The sequence below is a fragment of the Perognathus longimembris genome, chromosome 3 (assembly GCF_023159225.1).
Source record: "Perognathus longimembris pacificus isolate PPM17 chromosome 3, ASM2315922v1, whole genome shotgun sequence".
In the NCBI taxonomy this organism is placed as follows: Eukaryota; Metazoa; Chordata; class Mammalia; order Rodentia; family Heteromyidae; genus Perognathus; species Perognathus longimembris.
Genome location: NC_063163.1, coordinates 45,581,531 through 45,603,715, shown reverse-complemented (window position 1 = coordinate 45,603,715; position 22,185 = coordinate 45,581,531). Strand labels below are relative to the sequence as shown.

General features: G+C 41.6%; 1 protein-coding gene across 1 annotated transcript in view; it reads left to right on the top strand.

Annotated features, from left to right (window-relative positions):
• The window catches only part of LOC125347592 (guanylate cyclase soluble subunit beta-2-like), a 43,033-nt gene that overhangs the window by 4,941 nt on the left and 15,907 nt on the right, over nt 1–22,185 (top strand). The window contains exons 2-9 of the mRNA XM_048340594.1: nt 7,461–7,621; nt 11,209–11,308; nt 12,184–12,380; nt 12,540–12,651; nt 14,146–14,249; nt 16,886–17,102; nt 19,289–19,609; nt 21,294–21,442. Coding sequence (XP_048196551.1) covers nt 7,461–7,621; nt 11,209–11,308; nt 12,184–12,380; nt 12,540–12,651; nt 14,146–14,249; nt 16,886–17,102; nt 19,289–19,609; nt 21,294–21,442 — 1,361 coding nt within the window. The remainder of the gene's footprint in view (nt 1–7,460; nt 7,622–11,208; nt 11,309–12,183; nt 12,381–12,539; nt 12,652–14,145; nt 14,250–16,885; nt 17,103–19,288; nt 19,610–21,293; nt 21,443–22,185) is intronic.

Sequence of the window (22,185 nt, the reverse complement as noted above, 5' to 3'; positions counted from 1 at the left end):
TACCTCCTAATAATGTAACCTCATGCCAGCTGCTCTTTGGTTAACCAGCCCAGGATACCTGTGCCTACCACAGAGCAATGCTCAGCAAACTACCTTACACTGTCCTCTTGCCACTCATGACAGTAGTGTCTGCCTCTCCTTTGGTGTCTAGTTGGGCTGACAACTGTGTTCCAGGTCTATTAGGATGCAGGCAGCTGCTTATCTACCAGTCCCCACAGAAGATTGCTCATTGGAGCTGTCTTCAACTGCTTCCCAGATGTGTTGGTCTCAATGTCCAAACTTCCTGCCACATCTGCCACTCAACCCTCCCAACTTAACCTGTTTTCTCCCTCAAAAGCACCACCATCTCAATGTGTGTGGCTGTATCTGTCTTCTAAATTCCCTTTTCTCCTACTCACAAAGCACTCCCCACACGTTAGCCTGAGCTGACCTAAGTGACATCAGGAGAAGGAGAGCCTATTCGATAAATGGCTCTTTCCAAATAGCTGGAGGTATCAAGACAAATCAAATTACCCATTTTTTTAATGTTTTTTTTTTTTTTTTTGCCAGTCCTGGGGCTTGGACTCAGGGCCTGAGCACTGTCCCTGGCTTCTTTTTGCTCAAAGCTAGCACTCTGCCACTTGAGCCACAGCGCCACTTCTGGCCATTTTCTGTATATGTGGTGCTGGGGAATTGAACCCAGGGCCTCATGTATACAAGGCAAGCGCTCTTGCCACTAGGCCATATCCCCAGCCCCCAAATTACCCATTTTGAATGAGTCACTTTATAAGATGTAGGACTTGTGTCTTTCTGTCTAGTGATTCAGAGGCATCTCTCTGAAGAATAGGTTTTGCTGCCTATGTTTTGGGTGATAGGAGGTGGGAAGGGGTCCTGGGAAGTCCAGGCTGGCCTGGGTCCTGCCCAGGATGCAGAGGGCAGGCAGTAGGGGATTTTCTCTCTCCATTCACCTGCCACCCCTCAGTGGGTCTCCAGCAGGGGGCCTCGCACCCCTTGCCCAGAATAGATCAACTCTGCTCTTTCCAGTCCTGGAGCTGTAATTCAGCAAGGAGTAAATGCTTTCTGGCAACACAGAAGAGCCAGGCTTGGTAAAGAGAAACTTCAAGTTCCTATATCATTTCAATTGAAAAGTCCATTAGACAGCTCCACCTCGCTCCTGGGAAGCCAGCATAGATGCTTTTCTTATGAACAAAGAAATTATTCACTTAAAAGAATTTTTTAAAAAACAATTTTAAATGGAGGATTGAATATATACACCAAAGCAGAGAGACTTGTATACTGAAGTCCAGTCTCACTCACTTTCGGTGTTTTTGCCAGTCTTATTTCATCTATCTGGTCCCTCCACCCCTTTTCTGGTTTTGTTTTTGCTGGAATGTCTTAAAGCAAATCTCAGATTTCCTATAATTTCACTCATAAATATTTCAGTATGAGTCTCTAACAAGATAAAGACACTTTAAAATATAATGATAATGCCCTGATTATACCTAACAAAACTCATAATAGTACAGAGGTTTACTTTCCAGCTATGTCTCAGTTAGCCATGAATAAGTGGTCTTTGTGGTATTATTATCTAAGATTTCATAAGGTCTTTTCAGGGCAATCAGCACAAACTTTATGCTTTGACATAAATTCAAACCCACAAAGGGTTTGCATGAATCATGCAAAGAGGTCCCATATATTCTTTACCCATGTGACCCACATGTTACCATTTTAACCATATTGGCTCTGTTCTCTCCTTATCTGCATCTATATTTTGTCCATGAATTGTTAGCATATTGCAGATACGACACTTCTTCATTCCTAAGGATTCTCTTATATAACTCAGGAAATCAAAATTGGCACAGTGCAATTACCTTAACCTACAGACTTTGGAAGTTTTTCCAACTGGCCTATTAGGTCTTTATAACAAAAAGAAAAACCCTGGCCCATGTCAGTTGTCAGGTCTCTGAAGTCTCTTCTCATCTGGAAGAGGTCCTGAGTCTTCCTGATATCCCTGGAAAGTTGTGTTCAGCTATTTGGTAGAGCATTCTTCCGTTTAGGGTCATTTGCTAGTTCTTCATGATATAATTATGCTTTCTTGGCAGGCAGTCCACACAGTGATTTTTTTCCCCCTCTTCTCAGTGTAGTCTATCAGGAGCTGTAGGATGTCAAGATACTTTATTGTTGGGGGGAACTTTGGTCACTTGGTGAAGTAGAGTCTGTCAGATTTCTCCGTTCTCAAGTGATGACTTTTCTGGGTTTGATTAGTATCTAAGAGGAGACACTTTTAGATGGTGCAAATAGTTGTTGCTTTTCAAACTTTCTCTTCTATGAGTTTAGTATTATTGGTGATTCTTGCCTGAATAGGTACACAATGTTGATTTTCTGAGCATATTATTTCTTTTATATTTGTTACTTGGATCCCCATAAGAAAGTACTTTCAAGCCAGGCTTCCATGGCTCATGCCTGTAATCCTAGCTACTCAGGAGATGGACATCTGAAGGTTGCTAAGGCAGGAGAGCCCATGAGACCCTTACCTCCAATTAACTACAAAAATCCAGAAGTGGAATTGTGGCTCAAATGGTAGAGCACTAGCCTTGAGCCAAAAAAGCTCAGGGACAGTGTCCACGCCCCGAGTTCAAGCCCCAGGACTGGCACACAAAAAAAGAAAGAAAGAAAATATTTTCTTCTTCTTTATTTATTTGTATCACTATAGACTACTAATTTTTTAAAATAAGTTATGATCCTTTATATTCATTATTTTTTTCTTTTGGTTTTTATGGTGCTGTTGTTGCTTGTTTTTATTATTTATTGTCAAAATGATGTACAGAGGGGTTACAGTTTCATACACAAGGCAGTGAACACATTTCTTATCAAACTTGTTACCTCCTCCCTCATTTTTCTCCCACCTTTCCCCCTCCCCAATTCCCTCCCTTCCCTCCCCCAGGTTTTACAGTTGCTTTATAGCATATTGTCTTATAAGTATTGCTGTTGCATTGATTTGCCTTTTACCCTTTGTCTCTCCACTTTGATGTTCCCCTTCCCTTCCCTACTTCTGATAAATGTACATACAATACCCAGGGTACCAAAATCAGTTACAGTGACATCAGAGGTAAAACCATGGGGAAGAAAGACAAAAGGAAAAGGCATAATTTCACATGGTATGTTGAAAATAACTACAGCAATGATAAACCACTTATTTCCATAACTTGGAGTTCATTTCACTTAGCACCATCTCAAGTGTTCATATGTACTAGCTATTGAGGTATTGTGATCTTCTGCTAGGACTACCCTAGACATATACTAATTATTACCAATGAGGGACATCATAGAGTCTATGTTTCTTTGAGTTTGGCACTTTACTTAGTATGATTTTTTTCCAAGTCTTTCCATTTCCTTACAAATGGGGCAATGTCATTCTTTCTGTTGCTCAAATTTTCCATATCCTCTCAACACTGGCTGTAATATCCTTTTGACCTGTACTGATTCATTCTTTAATCACTTCTTTGCTTTCTGGCATGACAAAATAGTATAGGTTCATCTACATGCTTCTCCTCACCCCAGCCCTGAAATTGGCCATTTCAGCAAAGCTCTCATTCATTTTAGAAGAGAATGGCATGTTGGGATACTAGGTCAGCTCATTGCTACTGGAATGTCCCCACTTTTAAACTTTCTCAACAGGAAAGTAGATGATATATACATGTCACTCATGCCTCCGTCTGTCTGACTTTCTGTGTCTATCTGTTTATTGGTCTCTCTCTCTCTCTCTCTCTCTCTCTCTCTCTCTCTCTCTCTCTCTCTCTCTCTCTACCTATCTACCTACCTATCTCCCCATAAGGGCTTGCGGTTAGATTTTGCTAATTCAATGAGAGAGAATGGATTCTTTTTTTTCTTTTTTCAATAATTGTTATTTCATTCTCAGCAAGAAACACGGCTCCTACCAATCACAATACACTCATCTGTATGCTTAATTCTTGAATTTTCTGGAAGTCTTTTCAGAATTATCAGCCCACACTCATATGAAAAAGAAGCTTACCTTTATAACTATCATTAAATTGTGTCCAAAGTTCTTTTTATCTTTAATCTGAGGATCACAAAGTCTAAAAACTATGTTTAAATAATATTAGGTTATTTTTTTCTTGGCTAACTATTCAAAACTCTTTTGGTGAAATATTGTTCTGTTGATTTGTTCCATCTTAAGGTTTTTTGTTTTTTTTTTAATTTTTTATTTATTTATTTTTATTTTTTTTTCTCAAATTTTTATTATCAAACTGATGTACAGAGAGGTTACAGTATCATACGTTGGGCATTGGATACATTTCTTGTACTGTTTGTTGCCTTGTCCCTCATGCATCTTAAGGTTTTAATATATCCTTATTGTTGCTATTTGTTTTAAATATTAACATGAATAACCAGAACTGTGCAGAAAGTTTTTTTTTGTTTTTTGTTTTTTGGTTTTTTTTTTTGGCCAGTCCTGGGCCTTGGACTCAGGGCCTGAGCACTGTCCCTGGCTTCTTCCCGCTCAAGGCTAGCACTCTGCCACGTGAGCCACAGCGCCGCTTCTGGCCGCTTTTTCTGTATATGTGGTGCTGGGGAATCGAACCTAGGGCTCATGTATCCGAGGCAGGCACTCTTGCCACTAGGCTATATCCCCAGCCCCCAGAAAGTTTTGCTTAGAGGGATACTAGTCCCCTGCCCTTCACAATCCTTCTAATCTTTCACCCCATTCTGCAAATGTCCTGTAGATAGCCAATTGAATGATCCCTGTTTATCCTGCTGACATTTAATTTTGTATAAATAAGCAGATAGATACATACTTACCTATTTTTCCTTTTTTCTTGCACGAAAAATAGAATACTACAGGTATTATAGGTGGCTTTTGGTTTGGAGTATCAAATAACAGTTCAAAGCAACAAAACTTTGTGTTTTGTTTACTTATATGTTTTCTTACCTTTTTCTATACATCCCTGCACCTTGTGACTTAGACAACTCTTGGAATTCTAAAAAGAAGCTGGGCATTGATTTAAAAAAGAGGCCTTTGTCCTCTGCTAGACAAGCATTCTGAACCAAGAATCCTAGAAGCATCCAAACCTAGCACAAATGGAAAGCACTACCTACAAGCTCTAGGTCGTTGTTTAAGGAACAGTTAGACTGGTGGCCAGATGTATTCTGTTAACTGAGCTGGGTGCCCAGAAACCAAACAAACAGGTCTGGAATGGGCAATTGGAATGGACTTTTATTAGTCTTCAGGTTAAAAAAAAAAAAAAAGTCCAACAGGCAATCTTTCCACACCTGGTTGCCAGTATTGCTCGAATCTAACTTTGTTTGGCTTATCTTCAGCCTTAGTCCTCCTGGGAGTTGCCCCTGGGAGAAGGAAGCCTTTGGGGACCTGTGCTTTTTCTGGCAGGTAACAGGAAGCACCTGCGTAGAGCTCCTCTGGCCTGCAGGCTGTGCGGCACAGCTGGTTTTCCTTAGACTGAATTAGTTAGATGTAGAAAGAAAGGAGGGGTGGAAGGGGAGAGGAAGGAGCAATTCCACACCTGTCCATTTATTTTCCAGGAGTCCTCTGAGGCATTCAGAAACATTGCACCCGAGTAGAACATACTCCAGTTCACTTAGGAGTGAGCAGGTGGTTCCTGCTTATGGGTTCCGACAAGCCTGCCTGCCTTCAGCTAGGACAGCCTCGCATGCAAAGAACCCCAAAGAGGCAATTAATTCAGGGCATGGCTGCATGCCATCCTAAGCTTGTCTAGATTCAGAAGACTTGGCTAAAATGCATTTCTAAAAAGAAATATGTATAACTTATCTCATACCAGAGCAACTTCGTGGGGATTGTGTTCTACTCAGACTGTAGAGCAATCATCTGCCCACAGGTCTGGCTGTGGGCAAGGAGCTGTGGGGAGCTGTTGAGACTACCTTAGGAAGCAAGTAGAGGTTGAGAGTGGCCAGACCTCTTGGCATCCCTGAGACTGTATGATTCAGTCCTGGAGAGCTCTGCATATTCAAGATGCCCCTTGGTGTCAGTTCTAGATCCAGCTGGAGCCTCATAAAATCCTCCAAGGATGAATGAGTGGACTTGTGAATCCCTCAGGTCTCCCATAATAAAACCACATATACTGGACCTCCCACCTAGCTCCCAGGACTTACGAGAGTCCCAAGGAGGGTCTCACAGGACCACCAAGGAGGCAGTAGGCATGGATATCGTCCTCTTGTGTCAAGAGTGACAGGCCAGAAACAGCTGCTACCTTGGGAAGTTTCTTGTTTGTGTAACTGTTGCTCCAGAGGCTTCATGATATGATATTAAGAGCACTAAATTTAGGATTCATTTCGGTATAAGCAAATCTGTCCTCTGACATTCTATTGATCAGAGTCAATTCACTAAAGATACCTTTGATGAATGAGTATTGGAGAAACTGTAAAATACTTTCAAGACCCTTCCCCTACCCTAACAGCACATATGGGGAATGGGGAAGTGACAGTGCTAGCTAGCTCCCACCTAAGGCTGTAAATCTATTCCCAGGAATTGCTTCAGCACATACTTTGAATCTAGCTCCGAAAACATGAAGGTTGTTGCCCACCCAAATTACCCTTTATTTAGGAGGAAAAAAAGTACAAAACTTAGGAAGAGAAAATTTAATGTGATCTAGGATATTCATGGTAATCTTCATGGAAAATGTGATACAAAGACTGAAGTTAAGGGCTGGGAATACGGCCTAATGGCAAGAGTGCTTGCCTCATATACATGAAGCCCTGGGTTTGATTCCCCAACACCACATATATAGAAAATGGCCACAAGTGGTGCTGTGGCTCAAGTGGCATAGTGCTAGCCTTGAGCAAAAAGAAGCCAGGGACAGTGCTCAGGCCCTGAGTCCAAGGCCCAGGACTGGCAAAAAAAAAAAAAAGAGTCTGGCTTCACAATCCTCAGATCTCAGCCTCCTAATTACAAGGAGTACAGGCATGAGCCACCATTACCTAGCTCTAATTAAAAAAAAAAATTAATCAGGGGTACATAACCTTGGTGCAATTCCTTTCACATTGTGATATTAGTGATTTATCAGAGAGAGTCTTTGATTCCACATTAAGTTGTTGGGTTTGAAGATTTGAGGTGGTGGAAGTGATTACAGGGGGCTACATTCTACTTGGCCCAGAGTTGCCCTCGATCTGGATGCTGGATCTGTGATGAAAGGATACAATAGCTCCACATCCCTTCCTAGACTATTGAGAAGTGTTTGCCATGGGAAAGGCTGGGCAGGGTGGGGTTGGGAAGGATCTGTGGTTAATGAGAAGGTACCAGGGCTGCTTTGGCATCTCATGATGGGCCTGAGACATGGAGGTTATTACTGGCTTTTTGTGGATGGAAAGCAAAGTCTTTAATCAGCAATCTCAGGAAGTGTGTCACAGCTGGGTTTTAACAGTAGAAATAGACGAAGATCCTCTAAGGGAGAACAAATGCCTCACAAGAGGATGTGCCCTGGGTTCCACAGGTGTGTCCACGGAGGCCATTCTGAAGCTCTTTGGAGAATACTTCTTTAAATTCTGCAAGATGTCTGGCTACGACAGGATGCTACGGACATTAGGAGGAAACCTTACAGAGTTTATTGAAAACCTAGATGCCCTCCACAGTTACCTGGCCCTCTCTTATCAGGTGAGGTCACGTGAGCCTTGTCTTGGTGGTCTGCAAGGTAGCATTGCTTAGGGGCAATGTGTGCCACCTCCCATCTCCCCCCAGGGGAGGAGTAGGAGCAGAGGGATTTCTTCCCTTCTGCTTCCTCTCTGGTGTCAGTGGGCCCAAGAGAGCTCTTGAAAAACAAAAGGAAACTAAATACCTGTTGGCTACCTTTATGAATTGAATGGCAAAGCAAAGTAAAATAAAACAACAAAGAGAAATCCAGCTTTGTAGTGGGGGATGGCCTCTTCTACAGGGATGGCGTGGGCTTGGAACAAAACCTAGGAGGTTGATCGCATTTGGAACAAAAGCTGGAAAATAGTCAGGTTTCAGTGGATTTGCAAAATCTCTCCTAAGGTTTCCTGGCCTGGATAGAGTTGATAAATAGCTTGTGCAGCCAGATTCGTGTTATTCAAGTATCAGAAGGAAAGAGAGTTGACAGAGCCAAGAGCTAGCATCGGAAACCATCCAATTCTGATTAACCATCAGGTGACTGAGGTGTTAAGAAATGAATTTCCCTGCTGGGACTTGTCCTTCTGGACTTCATGCCTCGCTTTTCTTCTTTGTAGAGGCATTGGAAATTCAGAGGCCTAAGCTGCCCTTTCCTTTTCAAAACAAGAAAAGGGTTACTTAAAATACAAAGTGGCATTTATGCATATCAAAATATTAGTTTCTTATTTTACGTAAAACAAGTTGTGTTTGTTTTTAAGGCCCTTGTAATCTTCCAAGATCTTCCATTGTGATTTCTGTATTTAGTGTTCATAAGCACTCTCAATTTGTCAGGGTAAAATGGGATTAGGCATGTCAGAGCCACTTCTCAACAATTTGCACCCTCATACATTCAAAATGCAAAAAGAATTCTTTTCTCCAGTTTTCAGATAAGGGATCTGAGGCCTAGAAACCTTAATTGCTTCAAGGTGAAGGCATTCTTGGGCCAGTTCTGTTGTTATCATGTGAACTTTTTAAGGACAAATAGTATGAATAGAGCTCTGGCTGTGGAGTCAGTTGGGTACCTACTCTTTTCTTACCAGACCTGCAATGTGCCAGCAATGTAATCCTGGGCAAGTTATTGTTCCATTATTTATTTAATAAGGAGTTATTGATTTATTGCCAGACATATTGGCACATTCCTGTAATCCCAGCTACAGAGGGAGTGGAGTTAGATGGTTCAAGGCTAGCACCAGGCTAAAAGCATGAGATGGTCCTTGACAAAACCAAAACAACAACAACAACAACAACTCTGAGACAGGGCTGGGGGACATAGTTAAAGTGGTAGAGCTCTTACCTAACCAGCATGTCTTGAACTGAGACCCCAATATTGAAAAAAACAAAGATGAAAGATTAAAAGACAGAAAAGAAAAAAAGAAAAATGGTTAAATGTTACTACTTTAAGGTGCTAGGCACAGAGACAAGGAAAAGTAGAAATAGAGCAATCTACCTTATTGTGATTGTGGATTTTAAAAAAGAGATAACAAATAGAAGTCCTTAGCACTGAATAGACTCAGAAAAAGCATTTCTCCCTTCCCTTCCCTTTCTCTCTGTTCAGAATAATCAGTTTAAAATGCATAAGAATTTACATGACAATTTCCTATCAAATTTTAGCTTAAATGTAACAATGAAGATATAAAAAAGTTATGCCTCTTCTATAAACGTTTAATATCTTATCTCTCACTTGAAATTTAGCTAATCTAGTGTGTCATCATTTTAGAAAAAGAACTACTATTCTTTTATTTATTCATTAAATAAAAAACAATGTCAAGGCTGGGAATATGGTTTAGCGGTAGAGTGTTTGCCTAGCATGCACCGAGGCCCTGGGTTCATTTCTTCAGTACCACATAAACAGAAAAAGCTGGAAGTGGTGCCTGTGGCTCAAATGTAGAGTGCTAGCCTTGAGCAAAAAGAAGCCAGGGACAGTGCTCAGGCCTGAGTCCAAGCCCCAGGACTGGCAAACAAGCAAACAAACAAAAAACTAATGTCAATGTCTTTAACATACAAGATCATTCTCATAGCATTTCGTCACCTCCTGAATAAAAGTAAAAGAAATTAAGGCTCTCAAGATCTAAGGCAACTATTTTTATGCCCAATCCCACTATCCCTCACAAAACATAGTCATTTGCCAAAACCAAATTTTTGTAGAGGCAATAGAATAGAATCTTTCTGGGAATACATGAGGCCATTTTGCATATGATAAGCTAAATAAAATGTTTAAATGTTAAAACTTAAAAGTTGGGATAAAATGCAGGCCACCATGCCTGACAACTACATAATGCTTTATATTAGACAATGTATTACAGACTGTTCTTTTAGGCAAAATTAAAGTAAGATGGTGATGATTTCCCTTAAAGCATGCATCCTGGCTGTAACCATGCCTTGAATACTGTTATTTTTTTAGTCAACTTTCAGTCAATTGCAATTTTGAGGCAGGTCTGATGCTGAGTAATTTATAAACACTGATACATGCTCTTAATCCCCCTAAGAGTAGATTTCATCAAGATATGAACACAAATGTATAACAATGTATATATTACCTATGTATATGCTTTTAGAAACAGAAAATCTTTGAAACATAAGGAACCCATTTTCACCAGCATGAGAGAGGACTGCGACCCACTCTCCAACCTCTTCATCCCTCACACCAAAAGCTGGGTGATCATGACATTGTATTGCCTGCTGATTAAGCAGGAGGAGAGGGTTGCTTCTCTCAGAGAATTCCCTGGGTAGTTTTTTTTTTTTTTTTTTTTGGCCAGTCCTGGGCCTTGGACTCAGGGCCTGAGCACTGTCCCTGGCTTTTTCCCGCTCAAGGCTAGCACTCTGCCACTTGAGCCACAGCGCCGCTTCTGGCCGTTTTCTGTATATGTGGTGCTGGGGAATCGAACCTAGGGCCTCGTGTATCCGAGGCAGGCACTCTTGCCACTAGGCTATATCCCCAGCCCCCTGGGTAGTTTTTTAATCCTTCTCTCCTAAGGAACATCTCACCAGCCATGAGATGGGGCTTTCCTGAATGCCAACGTTTATTTCTGGAGAAAGAAAAGTTCTTCAGAGATGTTCTTGAAGATTCTCTTTTCCAAATACGGAACTTGATACCACCAATGATATGATCCTTCCAGAACAAGAAACAGATCGATTTATTCCACTAGGAAATTCCTCTGAGCCTTTGATCTTTCTGTGTTTGGAGATGCCCATAGTCACTTGGTCAGACATCTAGCCTAGCAGAGATTCATCAAACCTTTCTAGCAATATCTAGCCAGGCATTCCTTGCAGTATGGGTAGGCAAAGTGGTATGACATGGTACATAGGCTCATTTAGAGGTAAGGGTGGGTAAGCATTGTTCTGCCACTAATCTAGCTTTTGCTTCTCTGCACCTCAGTTTCCCCTTCTCTGAACTACAAATAATACTTGACATGTGGAGCTTTTTGGGGAATAGGAATAGTTGAGAGAGATAATGGTTAGGTGTTATTGACCGGAACAACGTGGAGGAGTATAGTCCCATGCGCTGTTATCGAATATTATTGTAGAGTATTTCATGATAACTTAAACAACTTGCATTCCCCGTGTCTTTCAATTAGGAGATGAATGCACCATCATTTCGTGTGGAGAGAGGAAAAGATGGGGAAATGCTCCTCCATTACTACTCGGATAGAAGCGGTCTGTGCCATATAGTACCAGGTATAAAATAACTCCATTAGTCCTGGAGATCTGAAGCCTCATAGTGAGGAAGAACTCTCATGAGTTCTCCAGGATGGATGCAACCAGCTGTGGGGAAGGAGCTCCTGTCATGTCTGACTCCTTGTCATGATTCCCAAGGTCCTTGAGCTTTGAAAAGAAGTTGCTAAAATTTGAAGGAAAAACAAAGAATCATGTTTATTTTAACATCTTCAAGTATGCAGGTGTTTATATTGTTATTGTAATTCTATACGTAGTTTGCATCACTCCTCTTTCATTTTTAGCCTTCTACAAAGAGCATGCTTTTATGCCTGCACATAGTCTTCAAACCCACATTTAGGTTGTGTTTTGTGTGTGTATTGTGTTATGCTTTTCTGTTTTTTGAGTGTATAGGATTAAATCCAGAGCTTCATGCATACTGACTATGCACTCTACCACTGACCTACATCCCCAGCCCCTAAACCCACACCACACGGGTGAATTAATGCTCTTTGTATCATAATTATCTTAACTAATCCCCTATAGTTGTATTTTTAGCTGATAAGAATCTTTCACTATTATGAAAAGTCCTGTTGTGAATACCAGAGGGACACTTTTGAAAATATGATCATAAATTATTAGAAAACTAAATTTTGCTTGTATTATTTCCAGAGTTTGTTTAATGAGTCAAATGCCTTCCTAAAAACAAAACAATAGAGTTGAACCAGAAATTAAAATAGTGGGGTTATATTTTTACTCCATTAATATGTCACATGGTCCCTATTTTAAGACAGAGCTTATACTTGAACCCTAAAATATTTATCAGAAGTTACACAACTTGATTTTTCCTGATGTATTGTCTTCTGTCACTTCTCACAAATAGATGTCCTTCTCTGTAGGTATTATTGAGGCTGTGGCAAAGGACTTCTTTGACATTGATGTGACCTTGGATATCCTTGAGATGAATGAGGAAGTGGAGAGGACAGGGAAGAGAGAACATGTTGTATTTCTGGTTGTGCAGAAGGCTTGCAGGCAGATAAGAAGGGCAAAGCCAAACAAGTTACAAGACCAAAAGGACACCCAGAGAGACCAAGAGGTACTGGGTTTGCTATGCCTTAAGAAAGCATGGATCCCCCAAGGATCTGTCCATGGACCCTATCCCACATACAAAGATGGGACCTCATGGAAGCAGGCAAGGCTTGTGTATCTCAACTCATGTGACCATCTCCCTCTGTTTCTCTCCCTGCATCCTCAGGCTCTTGAGGCAGCTTTCCTTAGGATGAAGGAGAAATATTTGAGTGTATCTGTTTATCCTGGGAAGAAATCCCCCTGGGATGTCGTGAGGGGAATAGTCATGTTTGGAAAAGGTAGGTGGGATGTTCTCCCAGCCTGGACTCTGATCAGAAAGATTTCCTGGTTTGCAGGGGAAACAGTTTCTGTGCAGAAATAGGGCAAAGCCCTGTGTGGTTGCAACGTCCCTGATTTCAACAGAGCTTGGGTTTGCTGGTCATGGTTTTTAAACTTAAAACTTCAGACTCAGCCAGCTGCTGCTGGTGACTCATGCCTATAATCCTAGCTACATGCCTATAATCCTAGCTGAGATCTTAGGATCATGGTTCAAAGCTAGCCTGGGCAGGAAAGCCTGTCATACTTTTATCTCCAGATAACTACCAAAAAAGCTGGAAGTGGAGCTGTGGCTCACATAGTAGAGTAAAATAAAAGATCAGGAACTGCACCCAGGTCCTGAGTTCAAGCACCAGGACTGGTATAAAAACAAAACAACCCCAGACTCTATCTTGCCTTCCGTTGGACCTTTTGTGTGTGCTGGGTAACATGGAGAATGCATCCTCCTTTATAACCACTGAAGAGAGGGGTGGAGTCCTGGTTGGTGAGTGTTGAAGACCCTGATGACTATTGAGAACAATACACTTTCAATAGCTCTTCTTCTGGATTCACGCCTTCTTAATTAGGGTGCATTTTAGGATAGGAAATCTGTGGATAATAACCACAGCACCAGCAATCAAAGGACAGTAGTGGATCAAGATCCAAGAGAGCAGATTTCTGGCTCTGCCCTTTAGGAGTTAGGTGACTTTAGATAAGGTCCTCCATTTTTTCATTTGCAAACTGAAGCCAGTAATCTCTTTATGATGTTGTGCCCTTATGGACACTTAAGCTGATCTAACAGTCAGGACCCAAATGCTCAAGTTGGAATAAGGGCTCTGACCCACTGGGAGAAGGGAGCTGGGTGTTCTTCACCATGGCCCTGCGAGGCAGATGACATGCATCTGGGAGAAGGTCTGCAGGGCTCAAAGCATTGCATTCTGAGTCCTTCAAGCTGTGGCATATGAGTCAAACATGCAATTGACATCCTTTGTCTAAGAGATTTTCATATCAAAAAGGCTCCTGCCTCGAATCTCTACCCCCTGCCAAATAGGACTGTTGGTTAAATTTTCATGTGCCACCCAAAACTGTCAGTCTAAAAAGCTCCATGGCAAATGTCCCTGATGCCGGGCCTGGCGCACACGCTCTGCTCTGCTAGCTCATTGTCTGCCTGTCACCATTTCAATGCCGACTCTGTTTTCATGGCAAGACATACTCAATTGGCCTAGAAACTCTTTAGCGGCAGGCAGAAACTTGGCAAGGGGCAGGAGGGCTTCTCAACCTGGTAGCAAGTTTTCTGTTTGTTTTAATTTGGAAGAATTGCTGGGGCCATCTGGAGATGCTGAGAAAGCCTGTGTGAAAGAGTTGGGATTGCACTTTGCTGGGAGACGCTTAAGATTCGAAGCCTGTCCCAGCACAGCTCTGGGCGAGGGCCACAGAAAGGCCTGCCTCTCCTTACCACGTTCCCTTTCTATATCCAGGGCACCTCAGGGACTCCTTCCGGCCCAGGTATCCTGAGAGACTCTGGATTGAAGAAAGAACGTTCTGCAATGCTTTTCCTTTCCACATTGTCTTTGATGAAACAGTAAGGGTCTGGAGTTTGAAGCTGGGAATCAGCCCAAGAAGGGGCATGGCTCAGATTCTTACAGGATTGGCGGGGGCTTTTACTTTTTTGAAAATATTCCAGGGCTTGGGAGACTAGGTTTTACCCTTACAGTACCACTAACTTTGTTTCATTAAAGTTGTGAAATCCTCCTGACACCATATACAGGATCCTCCTAATAGATATGGAAGGGAAGTTTGAATGAATCAATGGGAAATTTTGCCATAAGGGAAAAAAAAGCAAACCAATATGGCACTAAAATTCGCTCTATAAAAACGCATCAGAATCTTGGGTGCGGGGGCTCACACCTGTAACCCTAGGATCATGATTCAAAGCTAGCCTGGACAGGAAAGTCAGTGAGACTCTTATCTCCAAGTAACCACCAGAAATCCAGAAAAGGAGCTGTGGCTCAAGGTGATAGAGCACTACCCTTGAGCAAAGCAGGGACAGTGCCCAGGCCCTGAGTTCAAGCCCCACAACCAACAAAAAAAGAAACAAACATCAGAACATAGTAGCAGTGTGTGGGTGGAATTCTACCATTTTTTCAACCATCTTCAATATTGCCACACTTCACAACCAGCATTTTAAAGGAAGGGCCTCTGCTGACCTCCTGCTGTGTTCTGTGGGGGCTGTGAGCATGATCATTTAAGTTCCATTGTTATTTATTTACCAAGATAAACTACTGTCAGCTGAGTTGATTATGAACTCATTCCAAGGGCAAATAACCAGAATAGATTTGGTCAACAATTCAGTTAAAATGATTTGAGCCATAATAATTTTCTCTTATTTTATTGTAATCAATAGACATATTAAATTACCTAGTTGACTGCTAGATACAGATTCTATGAAATTTACTCATTTTAGGTTGTTTCTGCTCACAGAGAAATCCCATTACAGTAAACAAAATCATCCCCATGTAAAATAACGAGACGATCTTAAATGAGTGTATGTCAGCTTTGCCCAATGCCACATGCATCACCATCATTATCATCATCATTCCTGCCAGTTATAGTAATTTAAATTCTGATCTACTTTATAATTGTCTTTCCTCTTAAGTTTTGGGCATAGAATAACAGAAAATTTAATAATATGGATGTCAAAAAAAGGAAGTTGATTTTTATAATCTAACAAAGTCCCCAGGAAAGACAAATGTTCCTGAATACTAGGTGTTGGTATTAAACTTAAAAAAAAAATTATAGGGCTGGGGATATGGCCTAGTGGCAAGAGTGCTTGCCTTGTATACATGAAGCCCTGGGTTCAATTCCCCAGCACCATATATACAGAAAATGGCCAAAAGTGGTACTGTGGCTCAAGTGGTAGAGTGCTAGCCTTGAGCAAAGAGAAGCCAGGGCTGGTGCTCAGGCCCTGAGTCCAAGCCCCAGGACTGGCAAAAAAAATTTATTATATAAGTGTGTACAGAGGAATTACAGTTACATAAATCAGGTATTGAGTAAAGAACAGTGTCACTCCTTCCCTCATTTTCTCCAAGGTTTTTCCCTCCCAATCCCCCTCACATCCAAGGTGTATAGTTCATTTCCAACATAGTCTTTAGTGAGTATCACTGTGGAATGAGTTCATCCTTTGTCCCACTATTTCTGTGCTTCCCCTTCCCAAATCAGGTAAACTTACATCCAAGACAAATGATATAGAAATAAAAAAAAGCAACAAGAGAGAAAAATGGAAAAACAAAAACAAGCATAAAAGAACCACAAAAAATAAAATACAAAACATCTTTTTTCCACTTCTTGGAGTTCATTTTGATAAGCATAATTGTATATGATCATATCCGCATAGCTATTGAGTCCTTGTGATCCTCTCTGAGGAATATCTTCCTTTGGTCTTACTGTGTAAATAAAACTTTTAAAAAATTTGTTTATGTCCCAGTTTTGAGTCTTGAACTCAGGGCCTGGGCAATGTCCCTGTACTTGAGGCTAGTGCTCTACCACTATGAGACAGTGATATTTTCAGCTTTTTAGTAGTTAACTGGAGATAAGAGTCTCATGGACTTTGCTGAGGCTAGCTTTGAACTGTGCTTCTCAGATCTCAGCTTTCTGAATAGGTAGGATTGCAGGTGTGAGACACTGTCACCCAGCAGTATTAGATCTTTTAATGCAAAAGACACCTAATTTTACCTGCTGTGTCTTCCCCAAAGATAGCAGTGGAGCCTCTTCTTATGTCCTTAATGGACTCCTTCACCCAGGTCTAGGTGTCAGATCCAAAGCTACAGGATGTGCTGATTTCTTCATGAGAGACAGAGACAGACAGATAGAAAGGCTCCCCCAACACACACAGAGAAAAAGAGAGGGATAGAGATAAATACAGAGATAGAGAAAAGTCTTCCAGAGCTAGTAAAGTGGTATTGATCTTACCAAAAGCCTTGACACACCTGTGTTCCTAGTCAAGAGTATGCTTCTGAGAACTCTTACACTATTGTATTCCTTTTCAGATGTTAGCTTCAGATTTGTTTCCCCACACAAATCTATGATATTTATTCTACCCCCAGTCCCCTTTCTCCTTAGTAAGTCACAAAGCCTGGCCCATGGTATTTCTGAGGGGAGGATCATGGTGGAGGGTGCTTTCTGTTCTCCATTCTGACATATGGTATGCTTTATGGATAGCTGAGGATCAAGCAAGCTGGCGTGAATATTCAGAAGTATGTCCCAGGACTCCAGACCCAAAAGATCCAACTAAATGAGTATTTCTCCATCGTTCATCCTCAAGTTACCTTCAACATTTTCAGCATCTGCAAGTTCATCAACAGCCAATTTGTCTTGAAGACACGAAGAGAAATGATGCCAGAAGCATGGCAACATCAGCCCACACTCAAGCTTCGAGGTAATACCGCCTTCTCTCCACTTCCTGCCCTCCTGGGCATGCAGATTGTCATCTTTAGTCATTGCCTAATCCCTTCTGCATAAAATGATGTGCCTGGGTAGCAGTAGTGGCAAAGTACTTATGTGGTTAAAAGAATTAATAAAGTACGAGTAAATTCTATGAAGAGATACAAAATACCAGATGGGTAGTAATAAAAAATACTTTTGATGATGTTCTTGTATCACCTTCTTGTGATTGTATCTACACTATCGATGTAATCATATCTGAGTATATTGGAAACCGTGTATACGGGTATTAGAACTAGGAAATTGAAAGGGAATACTAAATTGAGAGACACACGGTAAAAAAAGAGAAACAACTACTACAAAAGCAATACTTGCAAAACTGTTTGGTGTAAGTGAACTGAACACCTCAGGGGGGGAAAGGGTAAGGGGGAGGAGGGAGGGGGGTATGAGGGACAAGGTAACAAACAATACAAGAAGTGTATCCAATGCCTAACGTATAAAACTGTAACCTCTCTGAACATCAGTTTTATAATAAAAACTTAAAAAATACTTTTAATGGAAGCATAAATTGTCACAATCATCTTAGAACGTAATTTTGATATATATGTGTATGTATACACATATATGATCACATTTTGTCTAAGTACCTTTAAGTTACCTTTTAAGGTACTTTAAGTACCTTAAAAGTTACATTTTATGCTGACTTATTATTTAAACAAAATGAACTCTAACTATTCAACTAGCAAAAATTATAATATATATTTACCTTAATTTTTAAGAAAATCTCTCTCTCTGTCTCTCTCTCTCTCTCTCTCTTTTGTGTGTGTGCCAGTCCCAGCTTTTTGTTCACAGCTATCACTCTACCACTTGAGCCATAGCTCCATGTCTAGCTTTTTCATGTGGCTAATTGTAGGTAAGAATCTCACAGACTTTTCTGCCCAGGCTGGCTTTGAATGGTGATCCTAAGATCTCAGTATCCCAAGTAGTTAGGCTTATAGGTGTGAGCCACCAGACCGTAGCTGTTACATATTTTAAAACAAAATTTTCAGATTGCACAAAGATCCCTGATTGTCCCCTTTTTTTGTAATTTGTATTACAAATATATGTGGTTGATGTAATTTTAGGTGATTTTCTTTACTCTCTTTCCATTTTAACCTTTTCTGAAATAAATATATGCTGGAGTAAATAAGAAAATACAAGTCTTAAGGCTGAGAAGCATGCTTCTTCTGGAAATTCAGACTCACTGTTAGCACAGTGTAAGATGGTAAATTTGTAATATTAAAATAGAAGAATTAAGACAGAGTTCTAGCAAATGCAAAAATTTAAAGAAGTGTGTGTGCGTGTGTCGGGGGTGGTGGTATATGCTGGTACTTGGGCTTGAATTTAGGGCCCAGGCACTGTTCCTGAGCTTTTTTGTTCCAAGCTAGCACTCTACCGCTTGAGCAGCTTTTGGGTGATTATTATAGATAAGAGTCTTGTGAACTTTTCTGCCAGAGCTTGTTTAGAACTGTGATCTTCAGATATCAGACTCCTGAGTAACTAGTGTTCCCCTCCCCACATATACATCTCTGTGTGTGTGCATGTGTGTATGTGTGTATGTGTGTGTGTGTGTAACCTCAGAGAGAAAGCCCCAGGAAGTGAGAGTTCAAGAGGGATGGTTGAGTTAATACTATCAAGTGCAGAGAAAGATTAAAAAAAAAAAAAAGCCAGGGGATGGTAGTTCATGCCTGTAATCTATTTACTCAGGAGGCTGAGATCTGAGAATGGCAATCCCAAGCCAGCCCAGGGGAAAGTCCATGAGACTCTTACCCCAATTAACCACTCCTCAAAACCAGAAGTAGAGCTATAGCTCCAAGTAGTAGATCACTAGCCTTGAGCACAAAAGCTCAGGGACAGCGGCCAAGCCCAGAGTTCAAGCCCCATGACTGACAAAACAAAAAGATAAAACTAGTGTTGGGGCTGACAATCTGGATGCATGTAAGAGCCACCATAAAGTGAGAATAGCAGCCACAAAGCCAGCCGTGAGGGAGATAGGTAATTCACAGGATACCTGACCGAAATGGAAGAGCAGACTGCAGTGACTAAGGTATACACATGGAGGATGCTTGTCTCCTTGGTGGGCTCACGAACTCCCATCTTAATGACAGACTCTCTTGTCCCATTTCTCTTGGTGATATGAAGGCCAGATGATCTGGATGGAGTCCCTGCGATGCATGATATTCGTGTGCTCACCAAAGCTTCGCAGCCTGCAAGAGCTGGAGGAGCGTAAGATGCACCTCTCAGACATTGCTCCCCATGACACCACCAGGGACCTCATCCTCCTCAACCAGCAGCGCCTGGCAGAGATGGAGCTGTCAAACCAGTTGGAGAGGAAGAAGGAGGAGCTGCGCATCCTCTCTAAACACCTGGCCATTGAAAAGAAGAAGACAGAGACTTTGCTGTATGCGATGCTGCCAGAACACGTGGCCAATCAGCTAAAGGAGGGCAAAAAGGTCGCTGCAGGTGCGATGTCCCTTCTCTTTGAGGGAAGTTCTTGGCAAGGAGCACTGTGCCCTCGTGGGCAGGGAAATGAACTTTGAGCCAGGAAGATCTGGAGTTGAATTTTGGCTCCATCACTTGTAAGTGGTACCATCTTGGGCTTAGTTGCCCAGCCTGCATCTCCACAGTTCCTCCACAGATAATATTGGAGTGAAATGTACGTTAGATAAAAATGCTTATTGATGACACATGAATATATTAGATTCTCAAAGAATTGAGGCTGTGTTCTAGGACTGGCCTTATGCTTCAGTGGAATTAATACACCCACATCTTAACTAAATCATGAGGAGCCTCTGAGGAACATTCTGAAAGTGCTATTTCTGAAGGGAGGGATGGTGTGTTTAATCTGAGCTCACTTCCTTATAACTTCAGATGCATTCATCCACAGGCATGCCTGATGAACAGTGTCAAAACTATACCAACTCTAAGGGACTCAAAGGAACTCATAGCCTTGTGGGTTTGCCAGATACATGGATACAGAATTGTAGGGGTTGGATTGGCCAAAGGAAGGAGACTAATGTGCATTAAAGAACAATGAGTATGCTGGGAACTGTGTTAGATGTTTTATATATGCTGTCTTTATTTTTCAACATTTCTATAAGGGAGATATTTCCCATTCTATACACACATACTGACATTTATTGCCACTTGTGAGGTGGAAACAAATAATTCTCACTCCCCAATTCACACTATCTTCCCCACACACTCTTTCCAAGAGATGTGGAATCATATATCACAGAATAAGGCTGTGAATACACTCTGTGAAAGTGTGTGACACTTGAGGTGGGCTTTGAGTTTGAATTCCATCAGGCAAAGAAGGGAAAAGCATTGGCATAGCAAGAGCAAAGATAAAACAACTTGAAAATAAATTCTCAGGCAGTGGCAGTTCTCGTCCCTAGCATGTGGGCACATGGACAAAGTCACATCTGAGGAATGCTTAGAAGGGGAAGAATGAGGGTCAAGAGATGTAGTGATAAATCTGGATCATCCTGGTAAAAGAAACTGGCTTTACTTTGTTAGTAGTAGCAATTCACTGGCGTTTGTTTCTCTTGGCATGGAAGTGCTTAGTTTTGAAAGTGCAGATGGGGCTGTGGTGTAGCTAATGCAGCAGAGTGGGACAGGCTGAGTGAGGGTTAAGGCCTGTGCTGAGGTGGTGCAGGGAGAGACAGCAGGCTGGCATCCTGATGTGTGGGGAAGGAAGGTCAAAGGTGGGAGTCAGCGAGGAGTCTGAGATTGCCAGCAGAAAAACACATGATGCTTTGTCCCAAGATGGAGCAGAAAGAAGTACAGAGCTGATGGGGAAACAAGGTCAGAGTAGACTCTGAAACGTCTGTGGGATTCTCCATGTAGTGCAGGAGTTACCAGAGAGCTCAAGAAAAAGTTCTAGCATAGAGCTACAGGGTAGAGGAGTTACCACTCTGTGGGTGATGGCTAATCATAGATCCTATGAATGATTTTTATAAACATCTGGAAAATATGAAATGAGATGAAAGTCAGGAATATCTAATATTCAGAGAGGATGAGAAGCCAATAAAGGATATAAAACAAGGTCAGGAGGGTGAGAAGAATATGAGAGCATTTGCATCCAAAATCCACAGATTTATTATTCTCCATCCTTGGCTATCATTGACAATTCTTTCTGTTGCAGGAGAATTTGAAACCTGCACGATCCTTTTCAGTGATGTGGTAACCTTTACTAACATCTGTGCTGCCTGTGAACCTATCCAGATAGTGAACATGCTGAATTCCATGTACTCCAAGTTTGACAGACTAACCAGTATCCATGATGTCTACAAAGTGAGTGTGGGAAGGAGCTGGGAGCAGTTCATGTGGCATGTGTCAGGGCAGGCAGACACTTGATTCTAAGTCTTTCTTTGCCTATATCTGCACTAGTCTTAGTGTGAATGGAAGTAGGATAAAGAGAAGAGTCAAAGGGGAATTGAAAGTACTTCAGGAATTTTAGGTTGTTTCCCCCGCCCCCCACCCCCGACTGGGGATTGAACCCAGACCCTCATACATGCTAGGAAGCACCTTACCACTTATACCATATTTCCAGACCATGAATTTGTTTCTTAGGAACCTCTTCATAATATCTGCTTAAGATGATGCTTTGGTGCCCTTGAGAAGTTTTCTGCTCCTGAATTCAACAAAAACTCTCATTCCAAAAAGTACTATCTAAAATCATCACATGACTATCCCAGGATGTTCATCTTCTCTGGGATTTGTTTCCACTAAAAGCAGAAAGGGAGATAGGATGTAGCTTAGGGATAGAGCACTTGCCTGGCATTCATGAGATGCCAGGTTCTAGCTTCAGCAGAAAAGAAAAGAAAAAGGAGCTAGGCACCAATGGATCATACCTGTAATCTTAGCTAGTTGGGAGGCTAAAAATAGGAGGAACATGGTACAGGGAAAGCCTAGGCAGAAAACTTCTCAAGAATCCCTTCCTGGCTGGGAATATGGCTTAGTGGTAGAATGCTTGCCTTGCATGCATGAAGCCCTGGGTTCGATTCCTCAGCACCACATAAACAGAAAAAGCCAGA